A 27,649-nucleotide genomic window follows, 5' to 3' on the forward strand; every position below is an offset into this window, starting at 1 on the left:
CTGACGCGACGTCCCTGTAGCCTATACATTTAGCGGAATAAGGGTTCATCTTGGTAGCGTTTGCGCAAACTCGGGTACATTATATTGGTATTTTACCTTCTAAAACCTATTCACGAGGAAATTTTCTCGCAGTGCATCGGTTGAACGTCAATTCTTATGAACCATGAAGATATATTATCTATACTATAAATTCATAATCGAACTGTATATAATATGATATTAATTATTTATATAGTTACTTATGTGATTTATATTATTATTAAACCCCAAGTTAGAGGGTATCCACACTGGTGGGCCTCCCTCCTCACGTTATTCATATTTTATTTATCATAGCCCATACTCTTATTGTGCCTTATTGTGTATAGATTGTGTATTTTATTAATAATAATAAAAAAAAAATAATATTATTACCTTCAAAGTCATTACTCTTTAGTCATTAGCAAATAGCAGCTATTTAGGTATATACCAATAAATAATAATAATTATAGGTACCTTATGGCTTATACATTATACATATATCGATATTTAATAAAGCAAAAAAGTACAGTAAAATACGATAATCTTCAAGAGGCCTATAGAGAACCAGATCGTTACATCCAAACTTCGTTATATTCGGACGACAACTACTGAAAAACATACTACACGTGAGATATTAAACCAACCAAGTACATGGCTGGGAATCGTTTTATCCGGAATATCGTTATATAACTCATAATGTATACGCCATCGCAATAAGCGGATTTTACTGTAATTATTATACTGCAGGTATATATACTTAATGTTATAAACAAGAACAGAATATATACCATTCAGAGTGTTTCATCAAGAGACTCCTACCCAATTTTTGAGTTTTTAACTTGATATAATAATGAGTAAAGATCCAACATTACATCTATTTTATATTTTTGCAAAACCATTATTAAGGACTAATAGTACCCATATTATACCATGTATATAAACACATTTTAATAACTCAGAAACTACTTGTTTGGATTTTGATTTAGATACAAACATAATGATGAAGCAGTGCACTTAAGTTATGAGTGACAGTATACAATTTTAGATTATCTTGAAATGTCCATAACGAACATTTTGAAAAAGTTTATACTTTTTGAAATAATGAGTATTCATATATAATTAGTACATACATGTATATAGGCAGACTGCCCTGTATATAAGATATATTATACCTAATATACAAATTGCCGCTGTGTAAGTTGGTAGGCACTTGGTGCGTACTGAAGTCTGAAAAATGACATAGAATAATAATTGCGCGTGGAGGTTATTAGTGCCATAGTCTCGTTTTATGCGTATAGCCGTATAATAGGGTCAACCGACGAAATACATTATTCAACAGATTTTAATGTGGATAAAAATAAAACAATAACAATTAAAAAAAGGACGTTTTATACTTTTATTCGCAGTATATAAATATACAATATATATACGTATAGTTGATTTTGCGTATTGTACTATTTGTACTTATATATAATATGTCCCTTCCTTTGTCAAGAGTTTAACGAACTACACCTTATATAATTAAATATAATATGGTCTGTAGGTAAAATTATACCTAATATTTAATATAATACATATATGTATATAAATTTACCTAATAACTTAAAGGCGTTATTATTTTATTCATAAACACAAGCCTTTACAAGCTAATGGAAAACATTTTAATAAGTTTAAATTAAATAGGTAGTTATCCTAATTTTTTTTTAGAACCAGTTAAGTTATTATTATTATTATTTTTTTTTTATTTTATGAATATCCAGTAATATGGACATATTTTTTAAAATAATAAACAGTAAATGCAATATTATACATCATCAATAATAATTGTATTAAATTTGATATTTAAATATTTAGAAATTAACATAACTTGGATTTAATTAAAAGTAACTCGTTATTTATTAGGTTTATATCAATAAAAATCAGTTAAGTTAAAACGTTAAAATTAACTTACCTAACTTTATCTTTTTAACTCGTTTATGCCTAGGCTTGCATAAACATATTATAATATATAGGTACATCATAAATAAAGAAAATATACACTTGAATAATAGCCATATATATAGCCAATATAGGCAATTATATAATACATATTATGTGTAGGTATAAGGACGTCCTTTCTGTATAATTTCCCCGAAGTTACCGATGTTTTTTTCAGTTGTTGAATAATTTATAATAATATACCGAAACGTCCGAAACGATATAGAGTCCGATTTTTACTGTTGCGAAACAAATTTTAAATAGATAGCCGGATAGGTATATAAAAAAAAGTATCTACTCTGCAGTGTTACAAGTAAATATAGATTTTAGTATTTTACTCGATGTTTTGTTCATGCCAACCATACGTAAATTTAGTAAATACGTTTACACATATTATGTACACACATACTACCTATGTCTGTATAGACACGTTAAGACAATAATAATATTGTTTACGCAATTACACGCAATGAGTATTCATTACTTAACACAACAGTATACCACTTAAAGGTGATCTATCGTCAGATCGTCTTTAATATGAACGTGAGTCAGGTGAGATAATCTACGGGTAAATAATGTGAAGACCAGTCACCGGAAGAAACGACGTCACGATGCCATTATGGTGGGCTGTGGTATATATATTATACATTTTATAATAATAATTATGAACTACATATTATAATATAGTATATATCTTACCTATATGTGGGATATGGCGATACTGTGTATTTATTAGTGAGAATTAGGAAAATACCGTTCTCCGGGAAAGGGGAAGGGGTTGGTTAGGTGAAAGGAGCATCTACGATATTATTATTATAAGTAATTTTTTTATTTTAATATAAATAGCCTAAGTATCTGAATGAAAACCATTCACGGTAGTTCCGGTGAAAAATTGACTGCTGCAAGGAGACATCTGAATCTATAGGGGAGTATGTTATATTTGTCATATATTATATGTGTAGGTATGTCTATACACATTTTTTTAAAAGTATTATTTCTGTAACCAACGACAACCTTACATATTATGTATTAGCCCAAAACGAAATTCCTGTGTGAGCCACCCTAAGCACCCTACAGGGGGGGAAAAAACTAAACACACCCTCTCCTTTTTTTATTTTACGTGATATCGAGGGCTGGAGGAGGAACTTGCTTCTCCTCTGGCCACGATCGTTTATTTTTGCATCAGATAGTATAAAACTTTAAAATAAGGCCATAAAGAAATAATATAATATATTATCTGGTATATAATATCTTAACAATGGTATCTACTTTTTTTTGTTGTGCCGAATGCCTATATTATTTTATATCTATTAATTTAATTATTCTCGTTCTCACTCTACAGTAAGAATAATAGGACAGATGTCCCTTTGAACCGTATAGTTAGACATCGCCATGGTTGTTGAATTATAGGCAAATGATCTCGGATATGGAAAAAGTAAATCTGTAGGGATGAAAATAATAATACACTATAGAAATGGACCTTCAAATGTCGTGCATAGGCAACTCAATGTACGTAATGTTGATATTCCTGCTCTTATCATAATAATGTGTTCTTTGATAATACAGTATACAGAATAGATGACAATAGCAAAAACATTAAATATTAATAAAAACCAAAATAGTAAAATTTTAAAATCTCAAACCTCATCTATGGGCTATGGCTCAACCGTTCAAATGCTCACTTACGATGTTACGAAATCTTATTGGTATTAATATTCAAGACATTTAGAAACTTTCTACTGGAACAGGAGGCGCTATTGTTCATTCACAAACATTTCGTTACTTAATAAATAATATTCTATTGTATTAAGGTTTTTTTTTACTCATTAATTACAAATTGTGTCTGTGTGTGTCTGTTCTTAAATTAGACATATATGTATATATATATATAAAAACAATATTGCTTAACACCATAGTGTTAGATTATGCTAAAATGGATCAGAAGGAAAATAACAGTCAATCGTCGATAAATGAACAGTCCGAATTAGAAAAATACAAAAAGAATTTGCACAGTAAAATTTTTCAAATATTTTTTACATTTTTATGTGGAACAAATATTTTAATTTATTTGTGTACTTTTGTATTAGATTTGGTAGTTGCGTATAAAAAATTGACATTAGAAAAAAAAGCTTTGGAAGACACATTGAAGGCATCCTCAAACTATGATAAAGAAGATGCATCGGAGACTGATACTTCTGAGGTATAACAATTATTAATTCTTACAATTGTGTAGGTACATTCGTTATAGAAATCATAAATTATGTTCAATAATTTAACAGGTGTCTAATGATTCTCAACAGTCGCGATTTATTAATTTAGTTAATACCATAACTAGTTTACAACGAGAAAAAAATGAAGCTGAAGAAATTGCAGCTGATGAAAAACAACGACTTCAGGATAAAATATATGAGGTATGTTTGATAATTAGTATATGATAAATCACCAAAGTAATGGCTATATATTTTTTTATAGCTTGAAAAATTGGTTAAAGAATTGAATAACAAAATGGATACACTAAAAAAACTTCAAAGATTAGAGATGGAAAATATCAAAGCAAAGTTTAACAAAGAGCGATTACAGCGAGAAAAAGAATTTAATGACCATGGAGTTATGATGAGAGAATTACAAAAATTAATGGCTGAAGAACGTAGGCAAAAGGAACAATCTGAATCATTAGCAGATAGTTTACAAAAAGAAGTTGTACATGTGCACAGAGAAAATGAAAACTTAAAAAAAGCAGCTCAAGATATGGAGGAGGAACTAAAAGACATTAAACAAAAATTAAAGTATAGGGAAGAGGAAACATCTGGTATGTTATCTCAGTTACGGCATGAAGTTAAAGCAGTGAGACAGAACCATTCAATTGCCATTTCTCAAGTAACAAATATAGTTTTAAAAATGTTTAATTAATATTTGATTGTAGTTGGTAATTAATTTTTATTTTATTTTATAGGAACAACAAAGAGCAACAGACGCAGAAAATCGAGCTAGGGAACTTGCAATTGCACATGAAGTGAGAGTCTCAAATCTAGAAACCCGTTTGACAGAACTTTCAAACTCAATTGGTGTTTATGATAAGATTAGACATCAAGATGAACTGACAATACAATCATTAAAGGTTTTGTTATATTTTTATTTTTATTTATCTACACATTGTGCATGTGATTGTCCAGTTAGTAAACCAAGATTTTGAATACATAAAAGGATATTATTAATATTAAGTAGCATGTATAGGTGAGGTGAAGAGACTAAGTAATTTGTTGATGGTAACGAGTGTTGAGTATATCATTAAATATTTGATTTAGATCTTAATACGAGTCGGTACATAACTACTGTGAATCAATACGCATTTAATATAATAAAATAATTTTATTAACCAAATATTTTATCTTGAAAACCTTGATTTTCTAATTTAAAATATTATTTAGGTTATTAAATATTATAGTGCAAGTGCAACTAGTTTTGGAAACAGTTAATATATTTATATTTATGCTTATAATGTGTGCAACATTCAATGTCTAACCAATGGATTTTTTTGGTAACTAAACAATATGGAGATAGACACCACCTATCATTGGCTATCAATCTCATGTAATAAACAACATTCTTGATAACTTTTTATATGTATTTAAAAACCTTAAGCACCATTTTATTTTATTTTTTATGTGCAATGTGGATTGCCATTATGTACTTTATATAATTTATCAGGTGAAAAATGTATTGTTTTACACTAATTTCTTCAGTAGATTGTATATTTTATAATTTCAAGTACATAGAAGAAGAATTTACCTTCATATTATCTAGTTGAGCAGGGTACCATATTAGTACCTAAAAATAAATAATATTTGTAAATTACATTTTTACAAACTATTTAATTTATTAATAGTGTTTTATTGATTACTGATTAGCCAATGTTAAGAATATGCAGTAATATTATATTATCCATTACAAATAGTAAAAATAACCATTAGGTAAAAATTATTATTTAAATTGAACACCTGTTACTTATTATTAACTAATTAACCATGAATTCCATGCTATACCAATAAAATTGTAGTTTTGTTAAATGGATTATACTGTATACTTATTATATTTGAATTATTTTTATAATAGGAACAATTACAAAAATTAGAAATAGAAAATGAAAATGATGAAGAGTACACTGTGTCTGAAATAGTTGAAAAATTCAAACACTTCAAAACTCTTTTATTAAATTTAGCCAATACATCAGAAGTTCCTTTAAATATTGAAGGTAAATAATATTTAGGTTTAATAAATTAATTGATTTTAATCAAAATTTAAAACTTTCCACTATTATTAATTTGTTTTGCAGATATAATATTAAAAGATTTAGATCTTGATATTTACAATTATAAAATGAAACACATTGAATATTCAGATCAACAAGATGAAAATAATTTGTCTTTCAAGCAAGATAATTCAGTTTTATTGAATCAAGTAAAAAGTTTAAAACAACATGTAAATACACTACAATTTGAACAAGATCAGCTAGAACGCAAATACAAAGAAAAATTAGAAGAAGATAATGAAGTAAATGAATTTCTATTGTTATTAAATTTGACATAATTATTAATATATTATCTGTTATTATTTTATTACCTACAGGAAAATAATAGTTGGAAGGAAAAATATATGACAAATGATTTGGAATGGCGTAAACGGACATCAATTCTAGAACAGCAATTATTGAGGCAACGTGATAAAGCACAAGAACTTGTGTTAGAAAAAGAACTGGAACTAAATACTCTACGTGAAGCTCTACATTCTACAAAATATAATAGAAAAACATCCCATTCCTCAACTGGTTCGAGAAAAGAGGTAAGTAATTTATTGCATATTTTTATTTGTAACCATGTGATTTTTTTGTATGTTTATAGTTCCAGGAATATTTGGATGAAGAATCTAACAAAAAAGGATCTCATCTGCTTCATTATGCACATGAATTAGCTCTGAAAGACATGGAGATATCCAAATTTAGAAAGTCCAAGTCTAAAATAGAATCCAAGTACAGGGACTTACAGAAAAGTACAGCTGATATGCAGCAGCAGTATAAAGCAGATGTCGATAAACTAAACCAACAGTTAATTAGGTATATTACATTTATTTATTTTTTCTTTTACAAGAAACAATTTCAATTCATTTTTTTTTCAGACTTGAATCATGCAAATCTAGAGAAGGTGCTAATTTAGAATATCTAAAAAATGTGACATTGAGTTATTTCCTTACAGCTGATGATAAAATTCGAAAACATATGGTAAATGCAATAGCAGCAGTTTTAAAATTTTCTGATAGTGAAGCAGAGAAGGCTATTAAAAGTCTATCACAAGGCAAATAAATAATGCATTTTTTTTTTTGCTTGATTGTTGAGTGAGATTTAATTAATGTATTATATATTAAATATTTCCTATTTTAGATGTTTATTTATTTTATTTTTTACTCAAGTTTTTATTCCAGTTTTAAAATGTATAGTATGTATAGTCAATGTATGTGTCACATGAATTGGCTATGCATACACCATACAAGCATAATTATTGTTTTGAAATGCTTGTAATATAATTACATAATAATTGTTATTTATTTTTAAAATAGCGTGTACACTTATTGAATTACACAAAATGTGATTAATTATTAACATTCTGTTTTTATTCATACTAATAGAGAAGTCTAAACAACTTAACATACTTATAATTCCATTTATTGTTTTTAATAATACTCTAAGATAGATCTATCTTAGTCCGTGGCTGCAGCAGATTGCAGCTGCTCCATAACAGTATGGAATCCCTTACAAGTTATAATGTCAATTGTCAATACAACCAGTCGATTATATAATATATTTATATATTGTGTCTGACCCGAGGTTCACGTTAATATAATATCATCATCGATTCTTTTAACCTATTTTACCTATATACGTGGTTTTGTCATATATCCTATAATATGAGACGATGAATATTTAAGAGGAAGCTATAGGCTACAGGCTACGCTACACCCATCGGCGTAATCTGTGGTTAATTCTTGGAGGGGGGCTAACTATGGTAAAACTAAAAATCTATTAGGTAAAATTAAGCTATTGCCCACTCAGTTAAATGTCTGTGGGGGGAGTTCCCCCCCCTAGATTACGCCTATGGCAATATCCCGAAACCAGCATTTGTTGTCACTATCTTAAAACTTACAAAACACAATTTTAAATAATTACATTTTTTTAAAGGGTTTTTTTTCTATAGATGTCAATAAAATGTTATTTATTGGGTAAAAAAGTTTGAAAATTTAATACAAGACTGCTAATATATTAGGCATAGCAGTTGAAAAATATTAAAAATACATAGTCACAATTATTTTTTATAAGTATTTAAAGTTCAAATTTAGACAAAATATGTAAAAATCATGAAAATGTGCAAATTATTTTGAGTTAGAAATTCATAAAAAATTTTCTTTTTAAATCTAAGATTTTAAAATTCAATACAAGATTCTTCAGAAGTTTGTCCACCTTTATGAAAAAAAAAATGTCGAAATTGATGATTTTCAACAATAAAAAAAGGTGGGCAAGTGGATGTCACTCTGCTGTACAGTAGTTTACAAGTGGGTCACTGTAACAGATGGTGTTAAATTTGAATTCAATGGTATAATATCATTGTATACAAAAAAGGATTCTGAGTGAAAACGATCAGTCAGCCTATGATACATTGCTTAGTATATATTTTGATGATATTATTGTGAGAAAAGTAATTTATTTACCTATTTACGTGGAATATTATTTTAAATGTTCAATCCTTAGCATTTTACAAATTTAACTACAAAATCAATTTAAATTTTAAATTTAATACATTTAATAAAAACAAGCTTTTAAAAAAAAATTGTGCTTATATATTTTTCAACTGCTATTGTAATAATATATCAAGAATCTTGTATTAAATTTTCACGCCAACAAATAAAATTTATTTAACTATTATAAAAAAAAAAACTGAAAATTAAAAAAGTCTAAACAGCTCAAAACGAATCAAAATATTTTGAAAATTTTATCAACTATGGGAATCGATACAATAAATATATGTTTTAAATTTCAAGTATCTACAGTTATTCGTTTATAAATTACAACAAAATAAGAAAATTGCTACTTGAGAAATTGAGTGATTATAAAATGTTGTAAAAATGTGAACTTCAAATGCTCATAAAAATGTAATTTGACGTTATGGTAGATGATATTGTTTTGAAATGCTTGTAATATATAATTGTTATTTATTTTAAAAATAGCATGTATACTTATTGAATTACACAAAATTGTGATAAATTATTAACATTCTGTTTTTTATTCAAAGTAATAGATAGTATAGAACAACTTAACATACCTATAATTCCATTTATTGTTTTCAATAATACTTTGTGATGCAATTCTTGATATAACAAGTGTACCATTTTTAAAATATTTTTTATAATTATTATGATACCAAATAATTCAATATAAATAACAAATTACATTCATTGTAATAACATAGGTAATGTTTTTTCATAGGGTAACACCTTGGAAGATTTTTAATTACCATCATTCATCATCGTCGTCGTCCACAATACCTCTGACTGGTCGATGTTTATTCATACTTTTTGCATTAGTAAATCCTTTAGAAATAGAATCCTGCATTTCATTTACACTAATAAAATTGTCTTGTGCTTTGGGGCCTCGTCCACTTGGTCCATAATATTCGTACGTGGGGGGAGGTGCAATTTCTGCTCCTTTCCTCAGTTCAGTTGGTAATGGGATGCTATCCAAATCGCTATCGTCGTCATGATATACTTTGTTGTTGGTGGTCGCAGGTTCATCGTCCAACTCGTTATGAATAAACTTTTTGAAATTTTTCGACGTTATTGTACTCTGTTTGTTTGGATTACTTGGTGCTACGAACATATCCAACGATGGTCCTACCATATCTTCGTCATCGTCCTCATCGTCTTCGTCCTCGTCGACGGTTCGATAGTTATTGGACGATGCACTTTTGGGCACTTTCGTGCCGTCGTCATAATCCCACGCAAAATCTGGCTTCCTTTCGGCCCGTTGCTTTTCGTTCCATTCTTCTTGGGTCAACACTGAAACAATAATGATCATAAAATAAAAAATATAAACATAATACATCACAGCTATGATTAACATTATTATATCATAATAATAAAAATCACATGATAATAAATATAATTTAAAAATAAATAAAACAAGCGTACAAGGTTTTTGTAGTCCGTCCTTTCCGTGGTCCCAAGGTCTGACATGAGCGGCTTTCCTCAACTTTTCAAACGCTCGTTCGGCGTCCATATCTTCTTCGACGACTTCCGGGGACGGAGCTTTAGGTGGCGGCGCTTCCTCGTCTAAAAATTTAAAACGAAAATATGAACGTCATATTATTCAGTTACAATAAAGTGACGAGCACAAATTTACCCGAGCTGGAGTCAATTGGAAGCCCGAGTTTTTCTTTTTTTCGTCGCTTGATGGCTTTAAGTCGGATAGCCATCTGTGCGGCACGCTTTTCCTTGAGTTTTTGTACGGAAATTTGCGTGGTTTTAGTCTGTTCTCGGAGCTTTTTGAGCTCAGCTTGTTGACGATGACGTTCTTTTTCGTCCGTTGAAAATGAATAATAACCAACACCGTGCTCCCTGACCTCTATAATGTGAACAGTATATTATTATTTTTAAATGGTTAAAAATTTTACATTTTTGTGTCACAATTCAAATTTTTAACTGCTTTATTTGTTGGCATAAAAAAATATATGCAAATACTTATGAATCCAGCCCCCGATCAACTAATACAACTTGTATAACCATTAACCGTATTAAAAATAATTTATATATCATCATAATATCATATTTATGATTAATTATATTTGGAGGTATGTAAACGTTACATTTCGAAAAAAAATAAATTACCTACCAAAAATCATAATTGATAATTCACCAACCAATACTGTAGATGATAATTTTTTATCAAATTAACTTATACATACATCATATATGTAGTTATACTTATTTAATAATTTCTAGTAGGAAACATATAGGTAGCAAGTTATTCTAGCGCTATAAAATAGAAAACCGTTTATTTATTATAATAGCTTTATTATAACAATAAGCTTTATAATATAGAACGGCGAATGCTCGAAACAATTTGTTAATCTTATTTAATACGAATTTATAACTCTTAAATTATGTTTGACCAGTTGTAATGGATTTATACCTAATTAATATTATATAATAACTAAGATAAGAGCGTTTAAATTGTTAACAAATTATTTTACTAATTAGTAAATCCGCTACACCATAGGCTCAAATAGGGAGAGGGTGGTTTTTTTTTTTTGGGGGGGGGGAACTAAGAATTTTTAACTCAAAATAATTTGCAAATTTTCGTGATTTTTACGTATTTTACTTTAAATGCTTATAAAAAAATTGTGACTGGATTTTCTATATATATTAGGAGCCTTGTATTAAATTTTCAAGCTTTTTTATCCAACGAATAACATTTTATTGACTACTGTAATATTTTGTTTGCGTTGCTGAAAATGTTAATAGGTGGTAAAAGGTAAACCCACGTCGTCTCATCGAAAATTTAGTGAGTATATGCTAAAAAATACAAATAGTTGAGAATATACTCTAAAATAAATATAATATAGAAGTGAATAATCGAATAATGCGAGTATACGTCGTAAACACACCACTGCGCTTATATTGTGTCCATGCGACGCACTCGCAAATACGTGTTTAAGGGCGGTGTTTACTTTTCAGGCTTTCAGCTCAATAGTAATAATAATAATATAAAATATATAAGCAGATAAAAATTATTCTAATAATTACGCACGCCCATGACATAATTTATCTACATAAACATTATACTGCTTCGGGTCCGGCTATAAACAGTCGATCGTTAGGTTTTTTCTTTTTTATATCAGAATTTATGCGTTCAAATTACAGTGGAAATCGTTTAACACGACACACCGAATAACGTCATCACGACTTCTCGGTTAATGCATCTAAATAGATTTATATCTTGGCCGAATATATGGTATATATATATATATATACATATATCGCCATGTTATGTGTAAAAACGAAAATGGTATATTACTATAGTAGTCCGACGATCACAGAAAGCAAATGCACTGGACTGGACGCGTGCGTATAATGTATAATATAATACAGGATGATTCAACAAGAATGTTCAACCCTCTTTTATCCTTTAATAATGTATTTATTCAGATTCTGATTTTGGGGATTTTTAAGTACATACTTGCAAACCACATTTTCAAATACTTTTTTTGTTTTGTTTTTCTATACCGTTTAAGTTTTGAAAAGGAATGTCGTTATTGAACTATATTATGTATAATATATTTGTCCTTCATAATGGTTCACAGAAAATATAAAATACATATTATAGTACCTAGTAAAGTAATTTACTCTATAGTACATATTTGCACATACGATTTTAACAGATTAAGGTCCCCCCCCCCCCCCAATGCAGCGGTGGCGTTAAATTCTATCGTCTTGCGGCTTTACCGCCGCGGTGAGCGATGAAATGTGTCCTGCAGTAATTCACCGCCAACGCTGCAGTGTGTGGGGACCTTTATAAAATGTCAAAATAATAATATTAGGCTCTATAATTTAATAATTATCATAGGCCCTATATCTCTTATAGCAATTTATTATCATGGACTAGGTATTATCTTTAGTGTCTATACAAGGTTTAATAACCCGGAAATTTTTAGTTTGAGTTTCAAGCATAAATATTTCCATAAAAACTATCGGCTTAACAATTTTATTTACGATTTGTATCACTACAGGACGCAGTAACCTAAAATTTTAAATAGTATAATAGTATAAGAAAAATCTAAGTATCTGAAAATATGATGTTTATACTTAAAAAAATCTCCATTAGAGAATTTAAGTAAATTGATTGTGAGCATTATTGGTAAATAAATATTATTATACTACATACTATAACTTAATCGTAAGACTAGAAAATTGTTGCCAGTAGATAAAAGCGTAATATTATTATAAATAAATATGAGTTGTCGTCTTGCGGTTATGACGTGTCGTCGGTTAACGCAGCGACAGGTTCAATATAAAATGCACAATATAATTTGTAATAATCAATACTTGTAATAAACGAGATTATAACATATATAATACAAACGTCTCATTCAGCGAATGAAACTAAAATCCCAACCTTTGACAATGACGTGCGATAGACGTAAATATGCAATGGAAAAGGGTAAATTACAACGATTTTCTATGACTAACAAAAATGAATAATTAATAAGTAATTATTATTATATAATATGAGTACCTAAATGAAAACGTTTTAATCAACTTATTTAATAATATATGTACCCTACACAGCAGTGGCGTAACCAGACGGTGAAAGCTTAGGGGAATGCAGCCCTTCCTAAAATTTCAGGAAAATTTAAAAAAATGCTTTCAGTGTTCTGTGAACCTTTACGGTTCATTTACGTAACGTAAGACTAAAATTACAAAGGTTGATGCAGAAGTCTAAAACGTTATATACTATAATTACCAACGGCTTCAGCATACTAAACCTATGAGGGATCTTAAAGTTAAGCCTACCCTAGCTGTACCCTAAGCAAAATCTGCATTACTACACTGCAGTACAATATTACATCGTAATACGGATAAATGTATTCACCTAAATGTATAAATAAAGATTAGGGTGTATCACATGAAGTTTAGACAATTTTTCATTGACATTTCTTTTAAACATATATAGATAGATATGTTACGTCTTTGTGAGACACTCTGTATGAGGCAAAACAGAACATTGATAACCTCTTCCCCTCACTAGCTCACTGTTATCTACTTTTACGACCATTCATGCACAAACAATGAGTGGGTAATATCAAATTCTAACGTGCTTTACAATTTTACTACCACGTGATTGTTGTTTTCATTCTGAGTGAAACACGAAAATTATGTTATTTTTTTAGACACTTTTTCGGACAAGGAGTTATAGCTCAAAAACGTTAATTCATCCCAAATTTATTTATCTACCACTACCAACATACCGCAAGAAATACAGTGTTAACATGCCTAAAAGTATAGTGTTTTGTGTTTATAACAATTTATAGGACTATAATATAACATTATAATTACGCGAATTCATATTATAAGTTTTTTTTTCAATTGTTTATATTATGTAGGTACTTTAAGATTTTCTCCGCACATAATTTCCTTTAATATAGGTATAGGTTTTAGTGTTTTACCAAATATATAACAACAATAATATAATACATAACCACGGAAAATATTAAAGACAAATTTTAGACACTGTTATTTTAAACTTTTTACAGACTTCCGTTGATTTATCATTACTTTCAAAGTTCAAACACAACTCACCAACTGACTCCCCCTGACTAAGATTTAGCCTCCTCAAAAATATCCCTTATTGATTTAAATATAAGCCCCCCTCCCAGAATTTTAACCTTAGTTGCACCTATGGAGATAAGCAATCTGCTGCAATATCAATTTTTAACTTGAAAATAATTATAGGTTATAGAAATGATGGAAGAAATTTAAAATTATTATTTTATACCACTCAAAGATCCATAACTATCTACGAGTAGGTAATTAACTTAAAGTTTAAGATTTTTCCGTTTTCTAACAGTTTACCTACCAACTACGTATTAAAAAAAAAAAGAATGACCAAAATATCAATTCTACGTCATTGCCGCTCAGAATCTAAAATAGACTAACCAACTCTACAATAATAAATAAACAATACCTAAAAAGAAATAAAAATATTATTATTCTTATACAAAACATGATTACTATAGACTATTTTAGTGTCGGCTACTAAGTTATTACGCACCCTAATGTATATGACTTGTCCCCATAATATTATATTACCTAGTTATACCTATTATAATTTATATGTAAACCTATGGTTTTTGTTCAAGCAATTAATATAATAATATTATATACGAATAAAACATAATATTACTCGATAGATAAATTTAACTGCAGTACCTATATGGCTGTATGTATAATTAATCATGTGCAGTAAACGGACTATAATACAAACAATAATATATTATTATAGTCGTATAGTGCAGTATTTCACGCATGTCTTCAGAGCTTTTAAAAATTATCTCATTACTTACTTCGTTCCCCTTTTATAGGAAGAACAAAATAATTTATGGCGAACCATTTGCCATTTAGCAATTTATACATATATATATATTTCATGCACACAAGAGATACGAGGGATAAATGCGGTCCTAGGCTCCGGTAAAGTTTACATTTTCCCGGCTCTTTTTTAATTGATCGTTTGCGTAACTATACGGTATAATATGCGCCGACCCCGCGAGATGGTGTGCCTCTACGGTCAGTTGTAGACGTATAATAATAATATTATTATATAGGAAACGACGAGAGGGAGCGCGAGCCGGCCGGAGACGTTCTCTAGAGCATTGTGTCCTAAACAGTGAGAACCGCGCGACTATGTTCGATATCGTTGCATTGTTTTCGGTAAACAAACAATATATTATATATAGGGTAATATACTAATATATCGTTTTTTATGTAGTCAGATCGCTCGTAGATCACGTTAGAAGACGAGACTGAAATTCAATTATATTTAGGACCACATCGCACGGGTAGTTTCTTTAATTCAATTTTAAATTTGCGGTCAAAATTGACTTGACTCCAATAATTTTTATAAATTAGTTTCTTTACGCCCACTGAATATGTGATAAATTTTTCGTTGTATCAATATTATTTGAAAGCAAAATGTCTGTCAGTTTTCTGCGATGGACGAAAACAATGATGGTTTGGTTTATCGTAATCAGTAAGTTACACTCAAAAATATTATTTTTCAATACTAATAATAAGTAATTATAATAATTATAAATTAATATTATACATAAATAGTACTTTTATATTTCTTATTGCCTCTGTATTTTAAATTCTCAAATTTGATTCCATGCGTTTTAAAGAACCCAATAGAATATATAAATCATTGCATTTATTAATAAATGGAAACCAAAATACCTACCTATATATATATATCAATTGTTTATATTAAATAATTCTGTGAACGTATATTTACCTATTTATCATTGCCATTCATACTTCTGGCATAAATAATGAAATGAGACGAGATAGGCTGGTAGCCAAATTCAACGAATAGAAAAATCATCAAAATTAAGAACAACCAAAAATAAATATTTTATTTTATATTTTCATCGAACTAAAAATTATGATAACAAATATTCATATAGCCTCTAAAATTGTTGAACCAACTAAATGTATTAAGTGAATCTCGAATATTATTATATAATTAGGGAAATACATAATTAGTTAATTTTCGGGGTGAATGACGAGGCTCTTTTTAATATGTAAATAATGCAGAAGTTTTCAATTATTAGTACATAAAATAAATCGTGGTCGAGAAAAATTTGATAAATAACCATGAAATTATGTGTATCCATTTTTAATATAACAATATTTAATAAAGATATATTAAAACATTTTAATAATTACAATAAATATGATACACAATATGTATATTGTATATAGTCCATATACCTAGTATAAACTATGAAGTAAAAAAACTATAGAATAATTTAGTATTATAGTATTAGTCAAGTATATGAGTGAGCACCGTTGTAAAAAATCAAAATAAACGAAATTATTGACTACAATTATAAATACTAACCACTGAAACTATAACCGTTAAGTTGTTTTAATTTTGTTTGTTAGATAAGATAGGAAATAATCAATAAAATAAAACATAAATTCAGTTTTACGCACGTTTAAACTCTAAACACAAAAAGACTAATTAATTTATGAATACGTTAAAGGTCATACTAATTTCATTATATAACTACAATATAATACAAATCATATTGTATTAACTGAGCTCCTATATTTTTATAAATAGTATAATAATATAATAAAAAACAGAACGAATTTAAATTTGAATTAATAGATAGTTCCTTTTATATTAATTAAATATGCTATTAAAAAAAATGTTTTATAATATAGTTCACATTTAGTGGAGAAGTTATACGTTCAAGGGGTTGGAATTAGGTTAGGATAATTTAATGAAAAACCAACAATAATTATTTTTTTCTTAGCATTTATTAGAAATATATAATTTGTAAATGTATGTATAATAAACATAATATGTGAGTACCTACTGAGTAGGTAATTGATATGGTCACGAAAGACAGGTTAAAATAAATTATCTAGCAGTAAAATTTTTCGTGATTTTTTTTCTTTTTTTTATGCAAATTTTAACAGCAACAATAATAAGTAAACACGGATATAGTATAGTAGCATAATCTTATTATTATAAACTATAATTTATGTATAGCATACAAATATTATACATTTACAATATTTAAGTATATTTTCCTACAACTTTAAACAAGTCAATAAAAGCAGATAAGATCGTGGCGATAAGTAGAGTTATAAGTGTTTCAAATTGAGTAGATACCTCCTAATGATTATTAAAAATCACCTTTTTAACACTTTTCTTAAGTTTGTTTCTAAGATATTACGGACAATAGACAAATATGAGAGATATTATTTACCTACAAGTCCTACATAATAACATTCTTTATTAGAAAATATTATAATATAAGACACATAACAATACTTTTAAGATTACAATAGCAATATTTGTCATATAATGGAACGTTTTTTTAGATTTTAAATTAATCAATAGCTAACGAAAAGTTTGGACAAAAATAATTTGTTGGTTCAATACGGCTATCAAACAAAATAGATAATTCATTTTAAGTAAAGAAAAAAAGGATAGAACGTTTCAAATTTAATTTCGTTCTACACAGTTTGACAAATGTATGAAAAAAACGATGTATTATTCAAAATGTTTGCAGGTAGTACAATACTACATAATGTACGCGACATGTCATAAAATGATACAGAAAAAAATCACACTAAATCGTGACAGAAACGTTTTTTATAAAAAATTTAAATTGACAGTGTTTGTACTGCCATTTCCCTTTTATTGTGAAGTTATCGAAAGCTATATAGTTTTTATTGCACATACGAATATATATATATAGAATTCATATAGACATTGGCCATAGACTTATAAAACATATAGCTGGAGACCGTATCCTGGAAGATTGTCATCTGGTATAAAATTACGTCACAAAAATAAAATGTCAAAAGTTTCGTCTAAAAGAAACAATTATTTAAAAAAAGTTTTAAAAGTTAAATACGAAGTTTTTGGTTTTATTCTGTTCATAACAATACAATTTTCAGAAGATAATACTATATCTTATATTTTTATACACAATGATTTATGAGTTAACGTCAAATAATACACTCAGTCACTCAGAGAATAGGCATGATTATATTATTCATTATACAAATATTATTTTACAATGTTTCATTGTATCAAACGATACTAAATAAAATGTATAATAGGTAATGTAGAAAAATAAATATGTGTGTCAATAAATTGTACGTACAAAATTGATCTAGGTTACCCGAACTTAAAAAAAGGATTTCATATTAAGCACTAATTATTACTTAATTATGAGATTAGTATTTACTGTATATATTATATACGTCCATACTGTTACTAAAAATAAAATAAAATATATAGATTGGATTGTTTTATAAATTAATTTTACGAATTAGAAAGTATTCATATAATAATTTAATACGTGTATAACTGTGTTATGAATACAATATAAATGACAAGTTTAATTTTTGATAGTTCGGCATTTCATACATGTATAAGTACAACAATGATTATTTAAAATTCTCGTGGGAGAAAAATAATAAGGGGTTATTATTAATGTTATTATAACGTGTGAATGAGCAACACATTGAATTCCTAATAAACATTTTGAACTATAAAATGTTTTTTTAACGCTTACGAATCACCCGTGGAACTCAGTTTTCGATAGATGATGGTAGGTATATGTATTTATTTAACTTCATCATTCATGTTTACGGAATTTTATTTATCGACTGTCTTGTCCGGTATTTATAAAAGCGAATTAATTTGCGTGGGATATAGGAACATCGTAAATTTAGTTATTCCAATTTTTTTTTTTTTTACTTGTTATACTAGAATAATTACAATGTTGACGAATTAAATAAAATCCAAATTAAAATTATATATCAATGAAAATAAACAAAGGGATATTTGTAATAAATTAATACGACGTTATCGATAATATGAAATAAATGATACCATTTTGTTGGTTTTTAATTTCGCGTTTGCGAAATTATAAAATTTCGAGTTTCTTTAGAGCGATGATAAGGATAAAAAGTAAATAATATTTAAATTACTATGGTTACCCATAACTTATAAGTACATAACACTGATTTATTTTTTAGTTCAGAATAAAAAATGTAACTTATTATAAAGAAAAGATAAATATTTTCGTGATATCCTTAACACTTTGTTTCAACTTATAAACGAATGTTACGGACTATAGTATTACGAGTATACAGTTTTTCATTTTTATAATTGTAGTTGGCTACCTAAATGCTAAGTCATTAAACCAATTGGCCATAACACGACTCCCTCGGTCCGTCAAAACTTAAAATACGAGTTCAATGAGTCAGCCTTTTCGTGACTATGTATCGTGTTCACAAATCTAGCAAAAATAATAAATGTGTTTTTCATTCACTTGCCTGTTGTCAACAATATCTTTTGTAATAAAAAACAATTTATACGAATTCTATGCAAGTAAATCATGTAATCTAACGATCCGTGCACTCTGCCACCATGCGTCCATGCGCGTCCAAATATATTATATATGACAGGGTAGTAAAATCTTCACAGTGAAATTGAATTTTTTTATACATTTAAAATTGACCAAAGATAAAGTAAAACTAGTAGGTAAACGTTTATTTTTCAACATTATATTTCTGCCATGAAATCGACAAAAGAATCGGTAAAAACTTCAAATCTCTAATATATATATTTTTTAATTTTCATAAATAAATTAAAATAAGATTTTTTAAAATTCTAGTTATTTACCTACCTACTTCCAAAAAACATTTAATTTTAAGTTTTTTTTATCTAATATTTCAAAATGTACCTATTATAAAGTTTTTAAAAATACAATATTTTAAAGAAAAAAACAGTAAAATGGGTATTAATTCGTTCATGTTCAATACATTTTTTTTATTGCAATGAGTACTAATTATTGCATAACTTTGTCTTAATTCATTTGTAATTATTTATGCGTTAATAATTTGGAATAATTTAGTTATAGGTATAACTTATTCATCATCCATCAAAAAAGATTTATCATGTTATGTGTGTTCACCAAATTCAATTTCTGATAACACAGAAGCTTCAGAAATCTCTATAACTTTTTCAAATTACAACATTGAAACCATACCAACTTGTGGCTCAAAGGCTGCAGTCAATTTTACATTGAAATGTCCCGAAGGATACAAAGGATGTCTAACTAAAACTTATGGTAATACAATTAATTTAGTATTATTAATTATTATTCATTCAATTTTATTTTTTTGTATTTTAAAGGTAAAAGTATACTGAAATCTTGCATTGAGTATCCCATTATTGATTGCAAAATAGCAAATAATGTGAAGTATTGTTTTTGTGCTAATACTTTATGTAATAATGCAACAATTTTAACTCCGGTTCCAATTGTATCAGATGATGAAGATTTAGACCAATCAGCAGAAGATGGAAGCGGGCTATTTGATGATTTGACGAAATTAGATAAACATAAATATAACAACAAAATTATTAATACTACTGTAATGTTAAATACATCTACAAGAAATAATTCATTTACAAAGGCATCAGCTAATAAATTAGTACTGCTTAAGCGTACTTATATTTTAAGTTTAATATTCATAATCTATAAAGCTATGTAATAATTATAGCACTTTTAAATAGTCACATACAACATCACAGAGAATAGTGATATTTTTCAATAAAACTATGCAATATGAATGTATTATATTTTTTATATTTTAAATTTTTAAATATAATTGGTTAATGTTCCTTGTAATTTTTAAATTCTGAATAAAACAATAAAAATGACAAATTACCTAACTAGTAACTTATAACAGATACATTTTTAATATTTTTATCCTCTCATTATTGTTATGAACAAATTTAAATTTTACAATTAATAATATTATCTATACTTATAGTTATATGAACTTCGATTAAAATTGTTAAAGTTTATAACAAATAATAGGATATCACTAAAGGGAGGGTAGTACCCCACAACTGGTCAAGTATTCAGCCCGGTTTTATATTAATGTATTAATCTGTAAATAATACATTTTTATAGATATAGATGATATAGTATAAAAATTAAATATATTTTTTTTTAAATTGTTCCTATATTATAATAATTGAATAAGTATGTGATCCTAAATTGTACATGATATTTATTTAATTTGTAGCTACCTATATGATATAAACTTATTTTTACTCAATGTTTAATTAAACAAAAGTATAAAATACACTATTTTAAAATGTTTAGAAAATACAATGACAATTTAAAATTAATAAGTACAATGCCAAAATGGTTGACACGCCTTGTATTCCAATTGTTTTCCTTCTTAAAAATGTTAGTTAAAATATATTATAATAAAACCTTAGTCTTTCTAAGTTTTTGAAAAAATCCTTTATTTGTGGAAGTACATAAATACATATGTGATCGAATTTTAGGTTTTTGTTTTATGTCAACCTTTGTTATAATTTTGTTAAAAATAAAAATACTTAATGCAATAAATGTATTTTTTTTCTTATTACTGTCGCTGCTGTTTATGAAATGTGAGTGTTTTATTTTTATTTTGATATGTTCAATGGAGATCTATAGTTTGTTATTTCAAATTAAATATTTTAAAACTTCTAATTATAAACACTATTGTTAAAACTTTGAAAACAGATTAAATATTCTAGAATATACATATTATACATAACATACATTCAGGGACGATCTCAAAAAAAAATCATAGGGGGGTGTATTCTTCAAAATTGCCGACTAGAATTTGAAATTCAAAATTTTTGTTAACTATCAAGTTATTTTTAGTTACAATATGCTTTACATTTATAATTTCTTTATTACCTTATGTTTCAATGTATGTTTAAATTAAATTTGAAGTTGAAACTTACAAATACCTAACTTATTATTTTTAATTTATATCAGAATGAAATAACATCAACAAACATAATATGAAATAGGTAATAATTATAATTCATCACTTATTATTATTGTTACCAAATCATTATCTACATTATAAGAATCGTCCTCTTCTATCATAACCTATATAAATATAAACTCAATAATTGTATTTGCATAAAATATAGGTAGGTACCTAATTATTTACCAATGGTTTTAATCTAATTATTAAAAAATGCCATTCAATTTAATAAAAAATATTAGATTCTGAGTGAAACGAGATATGTATAATATTTTTAAAATCTATATTAATTAATCTATATACTTATAATCTATATTTCGTATATTATAAAAGTGATGAAACATACTATGTAGGTATGTATAAGATATTTTAAGCCTAGAAAAAACAGGGTAGGTTTTAAATGAAAAATTACAATTTACAACTCGTGGTACTTTCTAAGCCTTTAGCCTTGTACCGGAAAATAACTTGCGAAGTAAGCACAATTATTAAAATACCGAATAAGATGTACAACAGACTATTGTCAACTACAGTTGTACAGACATCAAACACACACATTATATACTTTACAAGATAATCGGTAATCTTCGTCTGTTGAGTGTTTCTTTGAAACGCAATTATCGCGTATTTTGGATATTCCAAAAAAAAATGTGTAGGTACCCCACTTGATAACGTATTATAATAAAATATTTTAAAACGATTGAGAAGTCAGATTAAAGAAGACAGAACTACTTTTTTGCAAGGCAGATTATTTTAACAAAACCAATCAATTCGGTATAATTTAAGTACTCGGATTGATTGCTTATCCTAATTCTTGAAAAAGTGTCTGAAATTTGTATGTCACCTTATGTAGGTCATGTCCAAAAGTGACATAGTTTTCATTACTAAATTCAAAACTTGGAAACACCATTCTAAATCTAGAGAATATTGTTTTTTTGACTTACCGTCAAATCGTATATCTTCATAATGGATGTCAGTTCGTTCGGCTAATTTTCGTTCTTCTTCTTCCCATTTGAGACGTAATTGTTCTCTACGCATATCTGATGAAACAAGTTCAGATATTTCTTCAGGATTCCTACCTTCTTTTACAAATTGTTGTGCAGTTATAGGTGTTTGCTGTTTTATTTTATTAGGTGATGGTGGTGGTGGTTCTAATTCTTTTTCAATCCTTTGATCTCTATTTTTGAAAAATTCTAGATCTGTTTTTAAACATCTCCTAGTACGCCCAAAGAAATCCGTATAGTCTATCCTAAAAAACATAAATTTTACATATAATTATTGTAAAATGGATAGTTTAAAACTATAATATACATACATATATATAGGGTGATTACTGATTATTTAACATAATATAAATATAGAATTATCCAACTTTTAAAATAACATTACAACTTAATTTATTAATAACCACTCTATTAAAATGTATTAATTAAATTTACCAATCATCATCAGCTCCTGAATCATATTTATCTAAATCTGCATCGGAATCAGATTTTTCCTGCTCCTTAACATTATCTTTGGTGGAAGATACAGGATATGTAGTTTTATTTTCAGTAACTTTTTGTTTAAAATCAACTAAAAAGGTTTTGTCTTGTTCACTTACCATTTCACCATTAACCAGTTTATCATACAGCTTTGCTTTCATCGTTAAGACATCTCTAATAAAACAATACCACAAAATATTATAATTAATTGCAGAACATTTTAAATTGTAATATTATTATTATAGTACATACAGTAGATTCCAGATACATTAAACTGTACTCATAAATTACCTTGATTTTTTCAAACTATTTTCAACATCTGGCGTATATTCTTCTTCCAAATCTTTAGCGTTTCTTTTTTCAACACCTTCATTAGATTGAAGAAGACATGATGGCGTCTTAGCACCAGGTATTGGTCGAATAAATGTATCACCAGAAAAACTTTTTGCTTTGTTTGCTTCATCTTGTTTGCGTAAAAGTTCTGCTTTTAAACTTACTAGCTAAAATATAAAACATATATTTATATGGTTAATACATTTTTTGTGTTAAATATACCAAATACAAATTAAACAGTATTCGTTCAAAGCTTTGCATATAATATATATTATATGCCTATATATATAATATATATATTATATAAGCGATGATGGTTATTCAAATAATAAAAGTATGATTTATTAATTAAAGGTTCCTATTTAGATATGTTTTATTTATTTTGGATTTTATAATAATCATATACTTTTCCACACAAACATAAAAATATTATAATAATTGTTCTGAAATCAAGTTATAACACAAATCTTTCAATTACAAATAATTATAAAATCAACTAAAAATTAATAAATAACATAATCTCCTCCTACAAATATATATAGTAATATTTTTTACTTACAGATGCTTTACAAATATCTAAAGATTTGCTCATTATATCTGTTTGTTTTGAAAATGTTAAATTTCAAACCAATAAATTAAAAATTAACTAAAACAGAAACTAACATAAATTATCATTTTACTACATAAGATTTACACATTTAGACAACATGAGAAGTTTTAGGACTTAAACTAATAATAATTATTAATGAAGATGAATGCTTATTTACATTAGTCATTACTCATTAGCAATAACAGACATAAAATAGATTCTGTTATATTAATATATTATTAATTATTAATTATTGTGTCTATGAGCACGATTTAAGATATTATTACAGTACGATGGGCAATGAGCAATAATTATTAATTATGAATTAAGAATTAAGATAGTACTATCAAATACCAATGATAATAATCCAACAGCAATATTGATAAAGACCCAGTCCCAGTGTCTCCCAAGAACGGTGTATAATATCTTAAATCATGATTTCAAACTATTTATCATGACGGTGTATGAATAATTTGTTTATAAATTTATTAATTATTTTACTATATGAATAACCATCTCGAACTACTGTGTTATGTATGTGCAATCTATTTATTAATTATATTTTGGGATTTTCGTACAATATTCACAAATAATGCTCCAACTTTATTCGTTCGACTGTTGGAGGTGTTCAAAAATCGGGTCTATGAAGTGTTCATGTTTTTTAAAAACTGATTTAAATAATATAACTCATCCAAATATTATTTCTGCAAATAATAATCATGTGCATCTGGCATTAAGGAAATGAAAATCTTATTCCTGCGACAAAAATAAAAATCTAATGGTGGAAATAGCTAAACTAACAAACAGTAGCGTAGCCAGGATTTTGAAATGTGTGTGTGTGTGTGGGGGGTGGGGGGAAGTATAAATGAAACCAAATTTTTTACAGTTTTCGTATATAAATAATAATATTAGGAAGAGCCGGGGAGGGGTTAAACTTTTTTTGATTAATTTACTTTTTCCTAGTGTGTGACTTTTTTTGTCGGAACTTTTTTTTCCGCGATTCTTAATCACAAGGCAAATAAATACAACTAAATTAAATAATACAAAATATAAAAGACGGAAATTTTGTTTTTTATAATTTCACAATTGTCTTGTAAATTGTTGTAGGACTAGGTAGTTTAAATTATTAATTATTATGTTCCAGTTACGTAGAATAACTAATAGCATCAAACAATAACAAACAATTAATTATAATTAATTATATTATTTCAATCTTAAAGTAATTATTGCTTGTACACTATTGATTAAGTTGGATTATTACTAATTATTATATATTTGGAGTGACACACTGAATGTAATAAAGATCACTGATAATACAATTATTTAACTATACAACATGATAATATCCCTTTAAATTTACTATTTACGTAGGTATAGATAAAGTATAAAGTTCAAAAATTATTATTATAACTTTTTTAGGAGTTAAAGTTATTATTCTTGCATATTTTAGATTCTGAGTGGAGCGAAAGAATGTAATGTTTTGTATTTCTTTTTTGTTTTATTTTCTGTCTGTCAGCAACATTTTGGTTATTAATCATGCTTCAATTTTTGAGATCAGCATCTTTTCTGATAGAAAAGTGAAGCTAGTTGGTACTTTTGTTAGGTCAAAATTGAAAATTCCAAGTAGTTTTTAGAAATCATCGAGAAAAACTACTGACAAATTACGATAAACCGTTAAAAATGGGATTTTAATTTCTAACGCTTTGTTTATCACCATAACAACGAATAAAAAATAATAATATTATAAGTACTACGCTAACCACTCAGAATCTTTTTTCGTATAAAAATATACAATGGTTTATCATTGTATTCAAATATAACACATCCATTAGAACTACTGTACAGCAGTCAGCAGACCGGTACCTACGTCTTGTCCAACTTTTAGATTCTGAGCAAAGCGATGAATGTATTGATTCTACAATGATGTGTGTTTTTTTTTTTATTTTTTTTTTTATTTTTGTGTCTGTCATCACCTTTTAGAACAGTAAAAGTGCTTGGATTTTCTTCAATAGTAACTTTTCTGATAGGAAAGTGAATCTAGTTGGTACTTTGGGGGAGTCAAAAGTAAAAATTTCCCAGTAGTTTTCACAAGCGACGTGAAAAACAAAAGAAAAATTAAGGAAAAACGGGAATTTTTACGCAAAATCTGTTTTCGAGAAAATCGATTTTGGTTTTTGGTGTAACTCTAAAACAAATGACCGTAGGGACATGAAATTTTGACTGAATGTTTATATTAGCATTTTCTATATACCATAAAATTTTGAAAATATTTTGACTCTTTTTGAGCTGTTTACGGCCATTGTCAGTTTTCAATGTTTTTAGTTTTTTTTTCTATAAATATCAATAAAATTTTATCTGTTGAGTAAAAAAGCTTGAAAATTTAATAGAAGGCTCCTAGCTTATTGTTTCAAAGGCAGATGAAAAAAATTAAAAATCCTTAGTCACAGTTTTTAATTATAAGTATTTAAAGTTCAAATTTTGACAAAATACGGAAAAATCACGAAAAATAGCAAATTATTTTGATGAGAATTCATAAAAATTTTTCTTTTTAAATCTAAGATTTGAAAATGTAATATAAGATTACTCATAAGTTTGTCTACCTTTATCAAAAAAAAAATGTCTAGAAGAAACTTAAATTAAATTTTTATGAGCGTCTGAAATTTATATTTTTACAACATTTGATATTTACTTGATTTCTCATGTAACAATTTTCTTATTTTATTGTAATTAAAAAACGAATGACTGTAGATACTTGAAAATTTCACTGAATATTTATATTAGCATTTTCTATACACCATAAAATGTTGAAAATATTTTGACTCTTTTTGAGCTGTTTACGGACATTGTCAGTTTTCAATTTTTTTAGTTTTTTTTTCTATAAATATCAATAAATTTTTATTTGTTGGGTAAAAAAGCGTGAAAATTTTATATAAGGCTCCTGATATATCGTTTTAATAGCAGTTGAAAAATATTAAAAATACATATGCACAATTTTTTTTTATAAGCATTTAAAGTTCAAATTTTGACAACATTTATCAAATTTATAATTTATTAATTATTT

The 27,649-nt window shown here is 27.1% G+C and overlaps 3 protein-coding genes across 4 annotated transcripts; 2 read left to right on the forward strand and 1 right to left on the reverse strand.

The window, feature by feature from the left end:
* Window positions 1–3,580: 3,580 nt before the first annotated feature.
* On the forward strand, window positions 3,581–7,428 carry LOC132951938 (GRIP and coiled-coil domain-containing protein 1). 2 transcript variants are annotated; one of them, XM_061024012.1, is made up of 10 exons: window positions 3,581–4,007; window positions 4,083–4,195; window positions 4,275–4,406; window positions 4,468–4,872; window positions 4,949–5,113; window positions 6,109–6,247; window positions 6,329–6,546; window positions 6,622–6,834; window positions 6,894–7,105; window positions 7,168–7,428. In XM_061024012.1, exons 1-10 carry the CDS (start codon window positions 3,929–3,931, stop codon window positions 7,349–7,351), a joined length of 1,860 nt encoding a protein of 619 aa, XP_060879995.1. In that variant the 5' UTR covers window positions 3,581–3,928; the 3' UTR covers window positions 7,352–7,428. The 2 variants fall into 2 exon arrangements, with proteins under 2 accessions (XP_060879995.1, XP_060879996.1); XM_061024013.1 differs by having other exon boundaries at window positions 6,900–7,105.
* Window positions 7,429–9,240: 1,812 nt separating this feature from the next.
* Window positions 9,241–24,886, reverse strand: LOC132951939 (coiled-coil domain-containing protein 174). The gene is made up of 7 exons (XM_061024014.1): window positions 24,559–24,886; window positions 23,958–24,166; window positions 23,622–23,840; window positions 23,127–23,431; window positions 10,439–10,660; window positions 10,228–10,368; window positions 9,241–10,095 (listed from the first exon to the last, which is right to left on the reverse strand). Exons 1-7 carry the CDS (start codon window positions 24,589–24,591, stop codon window positions 9,557–9,559), a joined length of 1,668 nt encoding a protein of 555 aa, XP_060879997.1. The 5' UTR covers window positions 24,592–24,886; the 3' UTR covers window positions 9,241–9,556.
* LOC132951940 (uncharacterized) lies at window positions 15,123–21,564 on the forward strand. The gene is made up of 4 exons (XM_061024015.1): window positions 15,123–15,525; window positions 15,584–15,844; window positions 20,262–20,477; window positions 20,543–21,564. The coding sequence occupies exons 2-4, from the start codon at window positions 15,787–15,789 to the stop codon at window positions 20,899–20,901; spliced, it is 633 nt and encodes a 210-aa protein (XP_060879998.1). The 5' UTR covers window positions 15,123–15,525; window positions 15,584–15,786; the 3' UTR covers window positions 20,902–21,564.
* Window positions 24,887–27,649: the final 2,763 nt, after the last annotated feature.

The sequence above is a fragment of the Metopolophium dirhodum genome, chromosome 9 (genome assembly GCF_019925205.1).
Source record: "Metopolophium dirhodum isolate CAU chromosome 9, ASM1992520v1, whole genome shotgun sequence".
In the NCBI taxonomy this organism is placed as follows: Eukaryota; Metazoa; Arthropoda; class Insecta; order Hemiptera; family Aphididae; genus Metopolophium; species Metopolophium dirhodum.

Bases quoted from the DNA above. Each gene is read 5' to 3' on its own strand.
- LOC132951938 (XM_061024012.1), top strand. From the start codon at position 3,929: ATGGATCAGAAGGAAAATAACAGTCAATCGTCGATAAATGAACAGTCC. The intron at 4,196-4,274 runs GTATAACAATTA...ATAATTTAACAG, and splicing joins CGGAGACTGATACTTCTGAG to GTGTCTAATGATTCTCAACA. The intron at 5,114-6,108 runs GTTTTGTTATAT...TTTTTATAATAG, and splicing joins TGACAATACAATCATTAAAG to GAACAATTACAAAAATTAGA.
- LOC132951940 (XM_061024015.1), top strand. From the start codon at position 15,787: ATGTCTGTCAGTTTTCTGCGATGGACGAAAACAATGATGGTTTGGTTT. The intron at 15,845-20,261 runs GTAAGTTACACT...GGAATAATTTAG, and splicing joins GGTTTGGTTTATCGTAATCA to TTATAGGTATAACTTATTCA. The intron at 20,478-20,542 runs GTAATACAATTA...TGTATTTTAAAG, and splicing joins ATGTCTAACTAAAACTTATG to GTAAAAGTATACTGAAATCT.
- LOC132951939 (XM_061024014.1), bottom strand. From the start codon at position 24,591: ATGAGCAAATCTTTAGATATTTGTAAAGCATCT. The intron at 24,167-24,558 runs GTAAGTAAAAAA...TTTATATTTTAG, and splicing joins TAGATATTTGTAAAGCATCT to CTAGTAAGTTTAAAAGCAGA. The intron at 23,841-23,957 runs GTAATTTATGAG...TTGTTTTATTAG, and splicing joins AATAGTTTGAAAAAATCAAG to AGATGTCTTAACGATGAAAG.